The 17,581-nt window shown below is 51.4% G+C and overlaps 1 protein-coding gene across 1 annotated transcript; it reads left to right on the top strand.

Annotated features, from left to right (window-relative positions):
* Nucleotides 1-8,145: 8,145 nt before the first annotated feature.
* Nucleotides 8,146-10,741, top strand: FAM43B (family with sequence similarity 43 member B). Its single transcript, XM_025856137.2, has one exon. It carries the CDS (start codon nucleotides 8,656-8,658, stop codon nucleotides 9,637-9,639), a length of 984 nt encoding a protein of 327 aa, XP_025711922.1. The 5' UTR covers nucleotides 8,146-8,655; the 3' UTR covers nucleotides 9,640-10,741.
* Nucleotides 10,742-17,581: the final 6,840 nt, after the last annotated feature.

The following is a 17,581-nucleotide window of genomic DNA, read 5'->3' as shown; positions in this document are numbered from 1 at the left end:
CTCTCTCACTGTGTCTCTCTGTCAAATAAATAAATAAATAAATCTTTTAAAAAAACAATAAAATAATGGTCCATCTGAAACTACTGAGGAGAAACTTCTGGTAGACCTGGAAAACTGAGGTAAACTCCCTCTTCCTTCCCCAAGCCTCACCAACATGACAATGAAAGAACAAAAGTGGCATCAACTGACAAGGAAAAAGAGAGAAGTGATGACAGCAGCTGCGAGGTGTTAACATTCTGGAAGACGGACAGCACACCGGCAAGGGGTAGCAAGCTCAGTAGGGTGGGAACAACAGAAACCTCACAAGACTCATGCTGGGGAGCCTGGAACCAGGGTATTCCAAGCACCAGACATCGCTGGTGGTGACGGTGCAAGGGGAAAGTAAAAACCAAGGGCTGGGTGAAAGCCTGCAGTGAGAGCCCCAGATGCCATCCCCTTTCCTGAGAAGCGCACGCATTCCCACCCCACGCCCTTGGCCAGGCGACTGGAGCTTTCCTCTCTGGAGGGACTGCCCCCAGGGCCTCTGGACTGAGGACCCCGGGACACAGCCGGGGTAAGGGATTCACTGGCAGCCTGCCTGCTGATCAGGAGGCAGGAGGCCCTGTCTCCACTCCTCCCCCAGAATGCTGGCAGCCGGGTTTATACACCCCCTCTCCCATGTGCAGGCGGCTCTAGAAGTTCTCTCTGGGGCCAGTGGCCAGCCCAAAAGAAAAGACCCACAGCCCTTGATATTGTGAAGGTTGTTCAAGAAAAACCAGGGCTGGACTGTTAAAGGGGTAAAAACAGATTTTATTCAGAAATGATTGCAATAGGGGAAAAGAGACCTCAGTACAGAACTGGGCTCCATTCCCAATATGGCAAGAACAAGTGGGGGTTTATAGCCAAGGAGGAGGGTGGAATCGGTGGGTGGAAAATTATTAAGAGGATACATCAGGGGTGAGGGGTTATTCTCGCTAAACCGACTCCGCAGGATTCTTGCTGAAGGTGATCAGATCTCACCCGGAGGGTGGTGGGGGATGAGGAGTTGGATCAGATATTGAGGGTTACCAGATACGGAGGGCAGGGCCCCACTTTATCAGCAAAATGACTTATCAAGGTTCTTGCTAAAACCAAGCAATGCAGGACTGGGGCCACAGCAAAAAGGGTGCAGAAGAGTCTGACTCGGGTTCTGTCAAGGACAGCCTTTGTCGGGCTTGCCTTATGGGATCAATGGCTGAGTTTGTCCTCAGACAGCGCGGCCCATGCACGACAAGTCCTATTCATCCCTCTCCACTCCCCAGACATAAGGAGTTTCCAATCTGCGTTTGTGCCCCGCAGACACAGGAAACAAGGATTCCCAGACATTAGAGGAAAGCTGTCCACATGAGATTCAGAGATTTATAGCTCTAAAAACTAATTATAAAAAAATGAAAAACAGGAAAAAGGGACCGAGGATGCAGAGCAATGCCTGAAATGAAAGGTTTTGGTTTTGTTTTTTTTTTAAGATCTTATTTATTTTTGACAGAGAAAGAGAGTGTACAAGCAGGGGAAGCAGCAGGCAGAGGGAGAGGGAGAAGCAGGCTCCCCGTGGAGCAGGGAGCCCGATGCGGGGCTCGATCCCAGGACCCCGGGATCATGACCTGAGCCGAAGGCAGACGCCTAACCGACTGAGCCACCCAGGTGCCCCTAAAGAAGGCTTTTTAAAACAATGATAATTATAATTCCAAGGTTATTTTTTCTCTATATACAATCAATGTAAAGCCATATTGAAATGATATAGTAATAATGCAATGTTTATAAAACATAATTCTTATTGCTCTTATTTTAATCAGGATACCAAATTGAATAAAAATCACAACAGTCTCCAGAAATAATAATAACAATAATAATAATAAATAAAATTTAAAAATAAAAACAACTATAATTAGAAAACTCTAAAGATTCCACAAAAAACGGGGCACCTGGGTGGCTCAGTCGTTAAGCGTCTGCCTTCGGCTCAGGTCATGATCCCAGGGTCCTGGGATTGAGCCCCGCATTGGGCTCCCTGCTCGGCGGGAAGCCTGCTTCTCCCTCTCCCACTCCCCCTGCTTGTGTTCCCTCTCTCGCTGTGTCTCTCTCTGTCAAATAAATAAAATCTTTAAAAAAAAAAAAAGGTTCCACAAAAAACTTTTAGAACAAGTTCAGCAAAGTTACAAGATACAAAACCAACACACAAAAATCTGTTGCATTTCTATACATTAACAATGAACAATCTGAAAAGGAAATTAAGAAAACAATTCCATTTACAACAGCATCAAAAAGAATAAAATACTTAGTAATAAACTTCACCAAGAAGGGGAAAGATTTGTACACTAAAACCTATAAAATGTTGCTGAAAGAAATTAAAGAAGGCACAAATAAATGGCAATGTTCATGGACTGGAAGACTTCATATTGTTACAATGTGTCCATCCTACCCAAAGAAATTTACAGATTCATTGCAATCCCTATCAAAATCCCAATGGCACTTTTTGCAGAAATAAAAATATCCATCCTGAAATTCACATAGAATCTCAAGGGATCCCGGATAACTATAACCATCTTGAAAAAAGAGGAACAAAGTTGGAGGTCTCACACTTTCTGTTTTCAAAAATTATCACAAAACCATAGTAATCAAAACAGTACAGTACCCACACAAATACTGACATAAACCAATGGAATAGAATGGAAAGCCCAGAAATAAATGCTTGCATATATGGTCAAATGATTTTTGACAAGGGTGCCAAGATCACTCATTGAGGAAAGGGCGGTCTTTTCAACAAATGGTGCTGGAAAAACTCCATATCCCTATACAAAAAAAATTATGTTGGATCCTTACCTCACACCATATGCCAAAATTAACTCAAAATGGATCAAAGACCTAAAAGTAAGGCTTAAACTATAAATAAAACTCTTAGAAGAAAACACAGGGAGAAAACTTCATGACATTGAATTTGGCTATGAGTTCTTGGATAGGACACCAAAATCACAGGCAACAAGGGTAAAAACAGATAAAACGAACTACAGCAAAATTTAAAACTTCTGTGCATTAAAGGACACAATCAACAGAATAAAAAGACAACCTAAGGAACAGAGAAAATATGTGCCAGTCATAAGGGGTTAATATCCAGAATATATAAAGAGCTCCTACAATTAAACAATTTTAAAATGGGCAAAGTACTTGAATAGATATTTCCCCAAAGAAGATACACAAATAGCCAACAGGCATATGAAAAAAATGCTCAACAGCACTAATTAGGGATATGCAAATCAAAATAATAATGTGATACCACCTCACAGGCATCAGGATGGTTACTATATATTTTTAAAGTAATAATAATAAGAAAAATAGCAGGTGGTGAGGAGATGAAGAAACTAAAACCCTAGTGTGGTATAAAATGGTGCAGCAGCTATGGGAAGACAGTATGGTAGTTCTTCAAAATATTAAAAAATATAATTACTATATGATCTAGCAATTCCACTTCTGGTTATAGATTCAAATGAATTGAAAGCAGGGCCTTGAAGATATCTGTTACACCCATGTTCACAGCAGCATTATTCACAATAGCCAAAAGGTGGAAGCAACCCAAATGTCCATCAACAGATGACCAGGTAAACAGAATATGGTATACCTATACAATGGAATATTATTCACCCTTTAAAAGGAGGAAAATTTTAGCACCTGCTACAACACAGATGAACCTTGAGGACATTATGCAAAGTAAATAAGCCAGTCACAAAGAGACAAATACTGCATGATTCACTTATATGGAATCATAGAGACAGAAGTGGTTGCCAGGGCCTAGGACACGGAGAAATGGGGAGTTGTTGTTTAATGGGTTCTAGCATTTCGGTTTTACAAGATGAAAAAGTTCCGGAGATTGGTTGCACAACAATGTGAATATGATTCACAATGCTGAACTTACACTTAAGAATGGTTAAGATGGGGGGGCGCCTGGGTGGCTTAATCGGTTAAGTGTTGGACTCTTGATTTTAGCTTAGGTCATGATCTCAGGGTCGTGAGGTCGAGTCCCACATCCGGCCCCACGTTCAGCGTGGCATCTGCTTGGAGATTCCCTCTGCCCCTTCCCCCACACACTCTCTCTTAAATAAATAAAAATCTTTAAAAAAACTAAAAAGAATGGTTAAGATGGTACCTTTTACGTTATGTGTATATTACAATCAAAAATTAAAAAAAAATTTTAAAAGCAACTATAATTACCATTCTTTGAGACATGAACAAGAATAGGATGCTCTAAAAAAGAAAGAAAAATTGCTCTTTTAGAAATGAAAAGTTATGAGAAAAGATATGAAAAAAAATCTAATGGAAAGGTTGGAAGATAAAGTTGAGGTAATTTCCCAGAAAACAAAACAAACATTTTTAAAAATGGAAAACTGGAAAGAACATTTTGAAAAATGAGAAGACCAGCCCAAGAGGTGCGACATCCGACTAAAAAAGGTCTGCAAAGAAAAAAACAACAACAACAACAACAAAAAAAACAGAAAACAGAATGGAGGGTATTAACACAAAGAAATGTCCCTCAAATTGATTTCCAGATTAAAAGGCTCATTGAGTGCCCAGAGTCAATGCACATCACTATGAAACTTTAGACCTCTGCAAGACCCTTTAAACTTTCAGAGAGAAAAATCAGGTCACAAGCACAGGATCAGGTATCAGAATGTCATTTGACGTTTCAACAGCAAGTGGATCGTGTCCTCAAAATTCCTAGGGAAATTTATTTCCAATCTAAAATTCTATACCCAGCCAAACTCTCTATCAAAGCCACTGGAAAAGAGAAATGCAAAAACAAGGAAAGAGACCAAGGTGGGGGGGAGAGCAGAAGCAAGGGATCCATTAAACAGGATCCAACCCAGGAAACAGGCAAAAGAAACTCCCCAGGATGGTAGCAGAGCTAAGTAGAGCTAAGTCTACAGAGTCACCGGAGAGGATGCCTCCAGGAGGGATGTCTCTGAGAAACACCTAGAACTGAAAGACCACCTGGTGCATTCAACCAGGTTGGACAGTCGGGGGCTGAATTAGTTAATAGGTACAGTACATAAGGAAGTTTTTTTTTTTAATAATGCAATTACCAATTTCTGGAAAAGCGAAACAGTTGTCCAATAAGGTAAATGGAATCATAACACACTTCAAGGCTCAGCTTTGAATATTTACAAGATCATAATAATTAAGCACTGAACACTGAACACTGACAACAAAACGTTTGGACTAATACTGGGAGGAAGGAGGGAAGAAAAACGTGTGTGATGGGGTAGATCAAAAGGCATCAAATCTTCATCTTCCGCAGGAGGTGAGCAATAGATAAAGTTTTAAAAACTAGAGAGTGAATTAGATGTGTTATTTAAAAACATGGAGGCATACAACAATAGTGCCGTCTCAAATGTGTAAAAGAGTGGTTGTGTTTAGAAGTAAGAATTGAGACTGGGGAAGGGTAGAGCAGGAGATTGATCCACTATTAGGCAGCTATTGGACTTTTAAAAATAATACAAGTATCAAAAAAATTAAAATAAAAATAATACAAATATCAATATGATAGAAATAAAAATGAGTGGAAAAAGGACAAAAAAAAAAAATCCAACTGCACACCAGTCCATAAAGCAATGACAGCTGATGCAAAGTTGGGAACTCTTACCAAGGACCTGAGTGAGGGGAATGTGGATAGAAAGGACAGTGAAGCTCTGGGTGCAATTGCGCCCTCTAAAGGACCAAACTTGGCAGAAGGGCAGAAGGTCTGAGACCAAGCCTGGGGGTGTAAGGAGGAGCCCCCCAAGTGAGGCGTGGTTCCGGGGCGGTGGGGAGGGGAAGGTGGGACTCCCTGCCCCAGTGAGGCTAAGTGAGTTGTGAACAAGATAACAAAAGGGCTCACAATGTCAAATGCTGCTTTGAGGTCCAGGGGATTTAACATAAAAGCAGACTATTGCACACTGATCTCACACAGCCCTGGGTGATCCTCCAGAGACGATTTCCCAAAGGCAATGGGAACAGAAGCCATGCTACCAGGACTAGGTGAGCAAGCTTAGGGAGGCAGTGAAGACTCTCGAGGCTGCACACCTACCTGCAGCTCCTTGATCACTCCTTCTCTGGAAGGCAGGAGGCTCAGTGACCAGATTTTAAAAGGCATGCAATCCTGGGGACCTACTTATACGAAAAAATTGTTGTTTATCTGAAATTCAAATTTAACTCTGTGAGTCCTGCATCCGTATATGTGAACCGAGCAACCTCAAGAGGCTTGGAGGTATCTCAGTTTTGCACACTGATACTTCGCTGCTGGCCACTCCCACCAGCACCCTCCCAAGAGGGAAATACAAGGCACCCTCACCCAAGGTGGCGAGTTCCAGAGGGTGGACCCCAAGGCAGGAAATAGCAGCATTTCTCAGTGAGCTACCTTTCAGTCAAAACCATCTCAAGTCTTTTCTATAAAGGGAGTTGGTTGAGTTAATGTCTCCGTTGGCCCAAGAGGCAAATCTAGCCCCAAGGAAAGCACTCAGATGAAGTCTCATTGTGCTTTCAGAGCCTGTTCTCTTGTGGGGAAATGAGGCCACATCTACAGGGTGGGAACAGTGGGAGGCTTCCATGTCCTTTCTGGGTGATTGTTGATCACGAGCACGTATTACTTTTATAATCACTAAAAAGCAATAGACATTTCCATATTGAAAATAAAATGAGGCCACAGTAGACCAGATCATCTGTGAGACCCCCTCCAAAGCTAAGATTCTGCAATTCTAAGTAATTGCTTGTTCTTTATTTGCTTGTCATTTTAGGAGCATTCAGTGATGCAGCCTAGTTGCAGTGGGGTTTGTTTTGTTTTGTTTTGTTTTGTTTGGGGGGGGTGTTTGGGAGGTTTTTTTGTTTGGTTGGTTGGGGTTTTTTTTACTTTTATTCCCCCAAGGACTCTGAACCCAGCCACTCACTACTGGTACCTGCTAACCCCGAATGTTGAACACACAGTCTCCCCACTGCCCCCACTCCCAGAGGTCACTTGGCTTGCCTGGCCGGGCCCAAGCCTCTGAGCTCATTCCTGACCTGGAAGACTCCCCAGATGACCTGTTCTGAAGCCAAGGAAAGAGCCTGGATGTTGGCTGTGTGAGAGCCCAAGGTCGTGAGACTCCTGGGCCCCATCAGAGCCGACCTGGGATTCTACAGAGCCTGTGGCTTAACAAATCCTGAAAGGGGGAGATGCATCCCCCACCCCCAGGGACAACTGTCTCTTTCCGAGTACTCCAGTCCCCCTCCCCAGTTAAAGCCCCCACTGATGGGTCACAGGAGAAGATGGAAAATGCCCATCCAGATGCAGCATTCGTGGACTCCTAGAAGGGTGAGGGCCTGCTTCTGGGTCAGCCAAACCTGAGCAGAGCACTAAGTCCCACCTCCTACTAGCCCTTTGACCTTGGGCAAGTCACTTAACTGAGCCTGGACTGTTCTGAGGATTAAAGGAGTTAATAAATGCAAAACCCCAGGGCTTTCGGGAGCAGGATTGGTGTTCACAAACAGGAGTCTTACCTATTTGATCCTCAGAGAGCCCAGAGGCAGCCCTTTGGCCACAAGGAGCTTTTCAGCTGCAATTCCCACAGACCCAGGGCTGCTCAGGAACGTTCCCCAACCCTGAAAAAGTACCCTCCTGCTTCGGGCCGGGCGAGGGGCTCTACCAGGCGCCGGAGCAGTGACTGCTCTCCTAGCTCAGGCGCAGAGGCCTGGCCCATGACCTTGGAAGAACCGAGGAGAAAGCTTCACCAAGCGACAGTACTTTTCCACTGCACAGCTCGGCCACCTCAGCTGGCTTTCTGCTGTGCAGACAGGAGGCAAAGTGCGCCAGGCCAGCCCCATCAGGAACCCACCCAAAAGCTCTCTCAGAGATGGGGGTAGGGACATGCAGTCACTGACGGGCAGCAGGAATCCTGGAGAGAGGAGGGGGATCCCGAATGCGCTAGGGGGAGCGTGGAGACCACCAGGGGGGTCAGAGAAATGTGCATTTAGCAAAGCCCTCCGGTACATTTCAAAAGATTCCTACTCCTTAACTTCCCCTCCATCCCCACCCCTCCAATAAGAATGATTAAACCCGTTCCACCGCGCCTGTGCCGGGTCCCGGGCGAAGAGCAGCGCTAGCCGGCGCGGGGGAGGAGAGAGAGGAGGGCGAGGGGAGGGAACAAGAGAGCTAGCGGTCCCGCCCGGTGATGTAGGCAGCCCGGGGAGGTGGAGCCGCGACGCCTGAAGGAGTCCCCACCGCAATCGCGCTCTCGGTCTACCCCTCCGAGCGGCCAGCCGCCAGCCCCAGCTCCGGCGACCTCCCTGCCGCCGCAATTTGGGCGGCGGGGACTGCGGGATCCCCCCCCCCAACCAGTTCGGGCCCGGGGGGCCCCTCCACCACGCCCATCCCCCCTCCCCTCCTCGTTTCCCGGACGGCTGGAGCTACTCCCGGGGGAAGCTGTTCCCGGACGCTCGGCCGCCGCCCCGGCATCTCGGCTGCCAGCCCGGCCGGGCACCGGGTATCTCCGGGCACCGACTGCCTCCGGCGCCGCCCAGCTGCTCGCGACCCCGGGGCCGCGGGCTTCTGCTCGCCCTCCCCTCCCCCCGGCCGCCGGGCAGGACGCCCGTAAGCACCCGGTGCCCCCAGCCCCTTTGGCCGCCGCCGCCGCCGCCGCGATGCTGCCCTGGAGACGCAACAAATTCGTGCTGGTGGAGGACGAGGCCAAGTGCAAGGCGAAGAGCCTGAGTCCGGGACTCGCCTACACGTCCCTACTCTCTAGCTTCCTGCGCTCCTGCCCGGACCTGCTGCCCGACTGGCCGCTGGAGCGCCTGGGCCGCGTGTTCCGCAGCCGGCGCCAGAAAGTGGAGCTCAACAAGGAGGACCCGACCTACACCGTGTGGTACCTGGGCAACGCCGTCACCCTGCACGCCAAGGGCGACGGCTGCACCGACGACGCCGTGGGCAAGATCTGGGCGCGCTGCGGGCCGGGCGGGGGCACCAAGATGAAGCTGACGCTGGGGCCTCACGGCATCCGCATGCAGCCGTGCGAGCGCAGCGCCTCGGGGGGCTCGGGGGGCTCGGGGGGCTCGGGGGGCCGCCGGCCGGCGCACGCCTACCTGCTGCCGCGCATCACCTACTGCACCGCGGACGGGCGCCACCCGCGCGTCTTCGCCTGGGTCTACCGCCACCAGGCGCGCCACAAGGCCGTGGTGCTGCGCTGCCACGCCGTGCTGCTGGCGCGGGCGCACAAGGCGCGCGCCCTGGCCCGCCTGCTCCGCCAGACCGCGCTGGCGGCCTTCAGCGACTTCAAGCGCCTGCAGCGCCAGAGCGACGCTCGCCACGTGCGCCAGCAGCACCTCCGCGCCGGGGGCGCCGCCGCCTCGGTGCCCCGCGCCCCGCTGCGCCGGCTGCTCAACGCCAAGTGCGCCTACCGGCCGCCGGCCGCCGAGCGCGGCCGTGGGGCGCCGCGCCTCAGCAGCATCCAGGAGGAGGACGAGGAGGAGGACGGAGACGCAGAGGAGCGCGAGCGGCCCGAGGTGCTCAGCCTGGCCCGGGAGCTGAGGACGTGCAGCCTGCGGGGCGCCCCGGCACAGCCGGCGCCCGCGCAGCCCCGCCGCTGGAAGGCCGGCCCCAGGGAGCGGGCGGGCCAGGCACGCTGAGAGCGCAGGGGAGGAGGGGGCGGGGGGGGGCGCAGGACTGGTGGCCCCAGCCCCGCGCCGGCCTGACTTCCAGCCTCCAACCCTGGCCCTGCCCGCTTCGGCTCCCCTCTCGTCCCCCGGCCCATGCCTCCCTTGTGGTCTCTGTTGTTGTCTGCCCCGCGTCTCATCCTGGCTCAGGGTGACGCCTGATATGTCCTTGATTATTGGGGGACAAAGGGGAGGAGAGCAGCAGAAGTATTCGACGTTCACCTCTCCCCCACATCCGGAGTTGCTGAGCGCCCTCCATCGTGGAATTGCCCGTAAGCTTTACAACAGGTCTTTGCCCATAGACCACCCTCTCCCTCCCAAAACAACCTCTCCAAAGAAGGGGGAAGAAGTTTCCAGAAATCCAGGAGGATGGCCTTGGACGTTGGCCAGGTGGAAGCCGTGGTCCTGCCGTTGGCCAGTCAAGACTTCCTCCCTGGGATGGGACCAGTTCTGGGCAGGCATTCTTGCAGAGAAAGAATAGTGGCCCCAGAGACCTGAGGCCAGGTCCAAGGTGGGTAGTGAGTCGGCTGCCATACACACAAGGAAGGATTCTCAGGCCCTATGCCTGGCCTCTCTACCCCTTGGAGGATTTCTGGACTTCACTGCTCTGTCTCTGGAGAAGACTGGGCTGGTCCTACCAACCCAAACAACAGGTTAGAGCAAGTAACAGCCCTCTGCTCCAGGCAGCTGCCCAAGACTATGCCCTGGCACCCGGCACCCCCACAAGACTCCACCCACCCCACATCTCTGCAGACAGATGTGTGGGGTTCCCCACTAGGTCTCCAAAGGAGGTAAAGAGAACCTTTGGCAGGTGCTTGAGGACACTGACCACCCAGAAAATGGACACAGGAGGAATACCACCCCCCCCCCCCCCCCCCCTCCCCCCCCCGTCCCCTGAGTCAGGGCTTGTCAGAGCAGGAGGGTCCTGACAGCAGTTGGGTTCTCGTAGCTGGCTGAGGAAGGGGAGTGTGTTCACCCAGCAGAGGGAGTGGGCCCCTGCCCAGGTGTCTCTCAAGAAGGCCACAAAAAGCCCAAAGATCTATGTGTCACCAACTGATCGTTGTAAATAAAGTGGACCTGCTTTTTCATCCTTGTCTCCATGCCTGTGTTTTGTTTGATGCCAGGCCTGCTGGGGACAAAAACATTATCAGAACCCTAAGGGACAGGAGAAGACCCTAGGAAGGGGCCCCCTGTAGCGGCCAGAGCCAACCAGCAGGATTGGTGGGGAGGGGCTACTGCCAGGAAGCTGTTCCCTTAAAGTCAGGGAGGGAGACAGTAGCAGGTGTGACATCACATGTGCCAAGCCTTGGAGGAGTGTCAGCTGTCTGTCTTGGCCTCCCAAAATGTCTGCCTGGGCACTCAGAGGCAAGTGTCTCTGGGACATTTGGCAGGGAGGGGGCCCGGGCCTGGGGACTTCTCATCAGCCTTGCCTCTTTGGGAAGATGCCCGTGTATGTCAGAGCCTGTGGTATGCATCCAGTGTCTCCCCAGTGATGAGGAGGGGGGCAGGTTGTAAAGGAGATGGGGTGGGCAGCCCATTTTTCTTTCAGAGGAGCTAGAGAAATCTGCCCAGACCTTTGTGACAGGGTGAGTCTCGAGCTTGGATATCTTCTTTATTCCTGTGCTGAGCTGGGCACTGATCCCAGACTTCTCCGGAGCCCAGACGAGTGGCCCCTGCAGTGGCCGGCAGTCAGAACTGTTCTGTTTCCTGGAGCTGCTGGAACAGAGGGTACTGCTGCCGCTTCACCTGCAGAGCCCAGGCAGGGTCAGGGTGCCTCGAAGGGGCAGGCTGGACGGGGGAAGAGGGATGACAAGGACCCACCAGCCAGGATGCCCCGCATGTTCATGGCTCCCCTCTTACACATTGCCAGCGGCTTTGTGGGCGTTTCTCCCCATTTGCAAAAGGAGAAGAAGACGCAGGAAGATGTCAGACCTGGGAGAGCAGGATGTGCTGCCAGCGAGGCAGCTGCTGGTGTTTGAGGCAACCTCAGCCGGAAACAAGGTTGCAAGCGCACCCTCTTTAATCAGACTCACGGGGCAGACACTGCCCCGGTGCCTGTCTTGGGACAGGCACTGAGCTAGACACTGGGGGTCCAGGAGTCCCTCCCCTGGGGCTCTTACAGTCTTAGGTGAGATGCACATGATTAAAGGAGTAGGTGCTGCATAATAATTCACAGGCACATTCTCAGCCTCAGCTCCTACTCCACTTTTCTCTGGCAGCCTCCCAAAACAGACACACACACACAACCACCTCCTCCCTCCTTCCCTCCTTTACACTCTACTCTCTATACCTGGGGTTAGAAGACCGGGGTGAGGGGACTCTGCCTTCTTAGCAGCTGTGGGACGTGGGGCAACTCACTCAGCCTCTCTGAGCCTCACCTTTATTAACAGTAAAAATAGGGATAATATCAACCTCACAGGCTAACTGTAAGAATGAAATAGAATCCTACCCGAAAACACTTTGGTAAATAATAAAACACTCAGCACATATGCAGAACAGCCATTTTACCCAGAGGGCCCTTCTCTTTAGATTAGGGCTTCAGGGTGCTTCTCCACCACCCCATCCCGCCCCAGCCCCACAGCAGTGGTCACAAGTTGTCTTCCTGGCCACATCTCCACCTTCTATGTGCAGGGTGGGAGGGAGGAGCCAGGGCAACTTCTGTCCATCTATAGGTTGTGGATGACATAAACCACAGCATAGCACCAGCTGCCACCAGGCTACAGACGGGGATCTCTGGGGGCATCACTGCCACCGAGTGAGGGGGACCACTCCCACCTCCATCTCTGCACTGACCTTGGCTTTCTCCCTGATCTTAGGCACAAGATGGAGAAGAACCTTGAGCCATTGGTCAAGCTGTCTGGTGCCCCTACATTCTCTCTCCCGCCCGCCACAGGCTCCCCACCTGTAAAATGAAAATTGGGTGGGGTGGACCAGTGGTTTTCAAATCGTGTTCCTCTGATTCCCCCGGGGTGCCCAAGGTGCTGCTGTGGGGAGTGATAGGGAGCTGAGATGGGAAGTTCCCCCAACCTGCCTTAACTGAAGCAGCCTAATCTCGTTTCTCTTTGGGGTTTCTGTGATGCCCTTTGAATAAGGGGATCTTCCCGATTTTTCTTTTTTAAGTTGAAATCATTGGGTGACCTGCTACACGCATCCAAGTTCTGTTGGGCTGACGAGGCCTAAGAAGTAACACTGGCGTGTGTCTTCCTGGGACTCCTTGGGCCTTATTTCCCGTTCTCCTGATGCCCCTCCACAGCCACTGGTCTGTGACAAATGTGGCTTGTGCCATAGCCCACAGCTCCCAGGGTCAAGTGGCTGGCCCACCCATTAAGGCCATCCTGACTCCCCCTGTTCCTCTTCCATACGGGGATCCTGTTCCCAGTTCCCCAGACATGGCCATGTGCTCCCACCTCTAGGCTTGGGCCTGTTCTCACTACCGGGGATGTCCTCTTTGGCTACACTTTTTCAAATCCTACCCTCTCTTCGAGGCCCAGCTCAAATCCCACCTCCTCTAAGCTCTCCCTAATGCATACCCCTCCTCCACTCCTGCCAGATCTGGGGGTGATCTCGCCTCTCAAGCTCGCACAGGACGTGGTCCTTATCACGTTACTCCTGGGATTGCTCTTTTTATGTGTGTCTCTCTTAGAAATCCATTTCACTTCCCACCCCCTTCGGTACCTTGACCACAGCGGGGCAAGAGTCGGTGCTCGATACTAATGTGCTGAATGAGTGCATGAATGAGCCAGATGGAAGAGCCATCACGGGATAGGAAACCAAGTGGGTGGAGAAGCGTTCTTTCTGCCAAGCTTCTGCCTGGAGATGCTGAAGAACTATATCCTCAGACGCCCTGTTGAGACGGATGGCTATTCTTGGGGAGAACATCAGAGGCCTGACATGAGGCCACTGGGGGAAACCAAAGCTGCCATCCCCGGGGTCTGCTCCATGCTCCAAAGCCTCAGGACTGGGCCTTCTCGCTCTGTGGGCTAGACCAGTGCCCAGCACAGGGCTGACACTGACGGTACAGAGCAGCTCCTCGTGGGGACCAGCCACCCTCCAGGCATGCTGGCTGGGTAGCAGGAGGATCATGTAGACAGCTGCAGTCTCTAATTTAACACACAGACAGTCAAACCTGGGTTTGGGCGTCAGACACACCCGAATGCCAGCCCCAGAGCTGCCCTTGGACAGCTGTATAACTTTGGGCAGGTTTCTGAAGGTTTCCGGAGCCTTGGTCTTCCATCTGTAAAAACAGCGATAGATGAGTCCAGGGCTTATATGGTTGTTGGGAGGATGAAACAAGGCGCTGCCTTTGGGTAATTTATTTTGTACAGTGCCCAGCGAACTCAGTAAGCAGTAGCTGCAGCTTTCTGTTTATTATTACCAGGCTAGCTGACGCTGCTAACTGACAGTGCTGGGATGAGATCAGGTGCCTGGTCTCTGAGACACTGAACATGTTGCTTGCTCACACGCCAGGGTGGCTCTCCGCCTGAAGTCCCATCATCTCTAAATCATGGGAGGAGATTCAAGTACAGCTTGTCTCATTTTTGTCTCTGGTTGTGCAACTGACATAAGCCCGATCACCTTAACTCTAGATTAGACCTAATAGCTTATGCTTTTTTTGTATATCCTTTTCTTTTTGCCTTAGCACCTGGCACGATGCCAGGCACACAGCAAAGCACGCCGAGGTGAATGAATGAATGGGCGAATAAGTGAATGATTAGCTGCTGCCGGCCTTGGTGCTGACACAAAGCCTTCCCAGCCAAGGTCTTCAGAAAGCTGGGAGGTCATTCCTTTGTGAGTGATGGCTCAGCTTCTCCCCCCCACCCCCACCGCTGCCAGAACCCTGTTTGTCCTTGGCCACAGGCTATGGACACGAGGAAGATGCTGCTGGCTTAGGGACCAGGCGGTCCCCAGGAGAGCACAGCTGGAAAGGATGGAGGGGGCTGACATGCAGATGTCGTGAGTCTCTGAGCCAGAATGGTCCGCTCTCTCCCTCTGCTCCATCTTGCCTGTCCAGGAGCACATATGGGTTTGCTGACTGATCCAGAATAACTGAGTTTCATCATCCCCAACTTACAAGTGGACAGGAAGCTGGGCAGGCAAGAGATTGAAGGGGAAGCTGGCAGTCAAACCACCATAAGGGAGACTCCAGCTCAGGAGAGCAGGCTAGTACTGCTGCGTGCTGGGACACCTTGGCAAGGAGGCAAAGGAGCTGGGTGGTACTGGAAAACAAGCAGATCTTGGTTTTGCCTGCCCAGCATTCCCCCTTTATGGTGGAGTGTGCTTCCTCTTCCTCCTGGGAACACAAATAAATTCTCCCATTCTCCCCCTGTGCTGAGGTGTGGTCATGTGACTGAGTTCTAGCCAATACAATTCATGAATGTCACCTTGGGGGGTGGTGCTGGACCACAAAACATAACCTTTGCTTTATTCTCCTGCCTGCCTGCTGGATGTCATCACCCAGGGTGTCCTTGGAAGCCATGTGTTGAAGATGACAGAGCCTCCACCAGCCTGGGTCCCTGAATGACTGCATAAAGTGGAGCCCCACCCCTGCCACCAAGGGGAGCAAGAAATAACATTTTCTTGTTAGCCACAAACATGTCAGGGCTATTGCAGCATATAGCTTACCTTCTTGTGACCCACTGCCCTGGTGCTCCTGGTGAAACCACCATCCCCCACTCTAAGTTCCTGGCTTTCTTTCAGTGGAGCTGGCTTCACACACGTGGGCTCCAGGGGAGGACATGCGATCCAGGCCTGACCAATCAGAACAGCCCATCTCTTCAGCTCCAAAGTTTGGCTCAGGGATGGGCATTAGCAATCAGAGCCAGGGGAACTTAGTTCCGGGGCTATTGTTGAAACTTGGGGAAAGAGAGACGCACTTTCTGCCAGAGTTGCTGAGACGTGGGGGATATATCTCGTGTTGCTGGCAGCCATCTTGCCACCATGAGGAAAGACAGCCTGAGAGTCCAGCACCGTGAAAAGCAGAGGGGGACACAAAGAGAGCAAGACCAAGTCCCACGACATTGCTTGAGCCCCTGGATCCACCGCACCTGCCCAGCTGTGTTTTTGGTGTTTTCAATTCCTCGAGCCAATAAGTTGTACTTTTTGCTTAGGCCAGTGTGAGTTGGGCTCTCTCTCCCTTGAGTCAGAGAGAACCCTGGCCCTGCCATCACTGTTCTCATTGGGTCCCGTGCTCTGGAAAAGGGGGATCGTTGAAAGGCTTCAGGGCCTGTCACAGGTCAGATCTGATTATGGGACATCCAGCTGGCTCACGGGATCCCAAAGTCCCCAGGCCCTTTCCCTCTCTGGGGGCCCCGGTCTTCCATCCTTGCTGCCCCTCACACACCTTCCCAGTCCCCTCTCTGTGGCACGGCTTCCTTCCCCGTTCATGGCACCTGTGCCTCCATGCCTTTGACTGGGACGTGGCTCTGACCCTGAATCCATATGCCTCTTCAGTATAACCAAAGCCTCTGGCCTCATTCAAGTGCTAGAGCATGAGGCAGATGGGTGGAACTCAGCCTCTGGATGGTCCCCCCCAGATCACGAATCCACCCTCCTCCACTCAGCTGCAGCTGGGGAGTGGGCTCGTCAGATGTAAACGTGGCCTATTAAGCCAATCTCTGAGGGGACCTTTCATGGGGAGGGTCGCTTCTGACAGTGGTGCCATGGCTGAGCAGGCTGATCTGGAAGGCAAAAGCCTGGAACTGTCTTTTATTCATTCTGGGATGTGGGCAAGTCATTTAACTGCTCCGAATGTCCATTTTCTCTGTCACATGGAGGCGATATTCTCAGCGGCTCCTGCCCCAGAAGGTATTCTGAAGGGCCATCCCAATGGGATGCAAGGCCAGAGAGCTGTGAAAAGCATCAGGTTCCATAAAAGAGCCTGGGATATAGTGTTTCCTTATTGGCTCCAAGCCAAGAAAGCTGGAGTGAGGCAGCTCCGTAACACCCAGGCTGAAGGGCCCTGGAGGAAGGGCCCATTTGGAGGAAGGAGCCCACAGCAAAGGAAATGAGCATAGAGCCCAGAGAGGGAGGTTTTAAAATAGACATCTGCAGGGATTTCCTGAAGGGGAGAGCCACATGGCCAGGAAACAGCTTGTGGAGCTCCAAAGATAAGCTCCCCACCTCCATGTGTGCACACACACCACCCACCAAAGTGGACTTGGGGGATGGGTGGTGCACTCCTGTCTGCAGTCAGAGAGGACCCCCGAAGGCCCTTGCAGCCGGAGCTACCTCTGAAGCTCTAAAGCAGGAATGCGGAAGAGCATAACCCCACCTGCGATCTCCTACCCACAGGCCCTGGACAGTTCCAGTGCATCTCTTGTTACCAAAGCCAGCCTCAGATCTGATCCATCGGAGCCTGGATGCAGGGAGGGGAGAGGGACATTCCAATAAGATCAAAGTGGACATTTACCCCTCATTCAGTCTCCAAGGGACAGGAGACTTGCATCATATCAACCCCTCTGCCAAATGCCACTGATACACAGGTGCAGATGGCAGGATGGACTTCGGGAAGTCTCCCGCTATCCTTAGGGGAAGTGCCCAGGGGGATGACTTCCGAGGGCTAAGCATTGCCCACGTAGCAGTGCATGTTCTCAGTGGTAGTAGATGTCTGCAAAGATGTGTCCCTTAGTGGTCTGACTCCTTAGAGATGAATTAAATTATTTTTCTAAGATTATAAAAGTAACACATTTTTATTTGAAACTAGTAAAATGACAAAGATGTAAGAAAAAATTAATACTCTCTCCCAACCCCTCTCTGTTCCTTGACCCCCATGCCCTCCGCATGCACACACTGCTAGATAACTAATGGTACAGACTGGGGGTTCCTCTCTCCCACTGTTTTCCTTACTTGTGAACATAAATAAACCCACATACACACATATAGAGATTTTGCCATTTGGTTGCACAAAAATGGAGTC

The sequence above is a fragment of the Callorhinus ursinus genome, unplaced genomic scaffold (genome assembly GCF_003265705.2).
Source record: "Callorhinus ursinus isolate GAN/ISIS: 27379988/994484 unplaced genomic scaffold, GSC_fseal_2.0 scaffold18, whole genome shotgun sequence".
Classification (NCBI taxonomy): Eukaryota; Metazoa; Chordata; class Mammalia; order Carnivora; family Otariidae; genus Callorhinus; species Callorhinus ursinus.
Note: the sequence above shows the minus strand (reverse complement) of the source record. Positions and strands in the feature narration are given on the sequence as shown.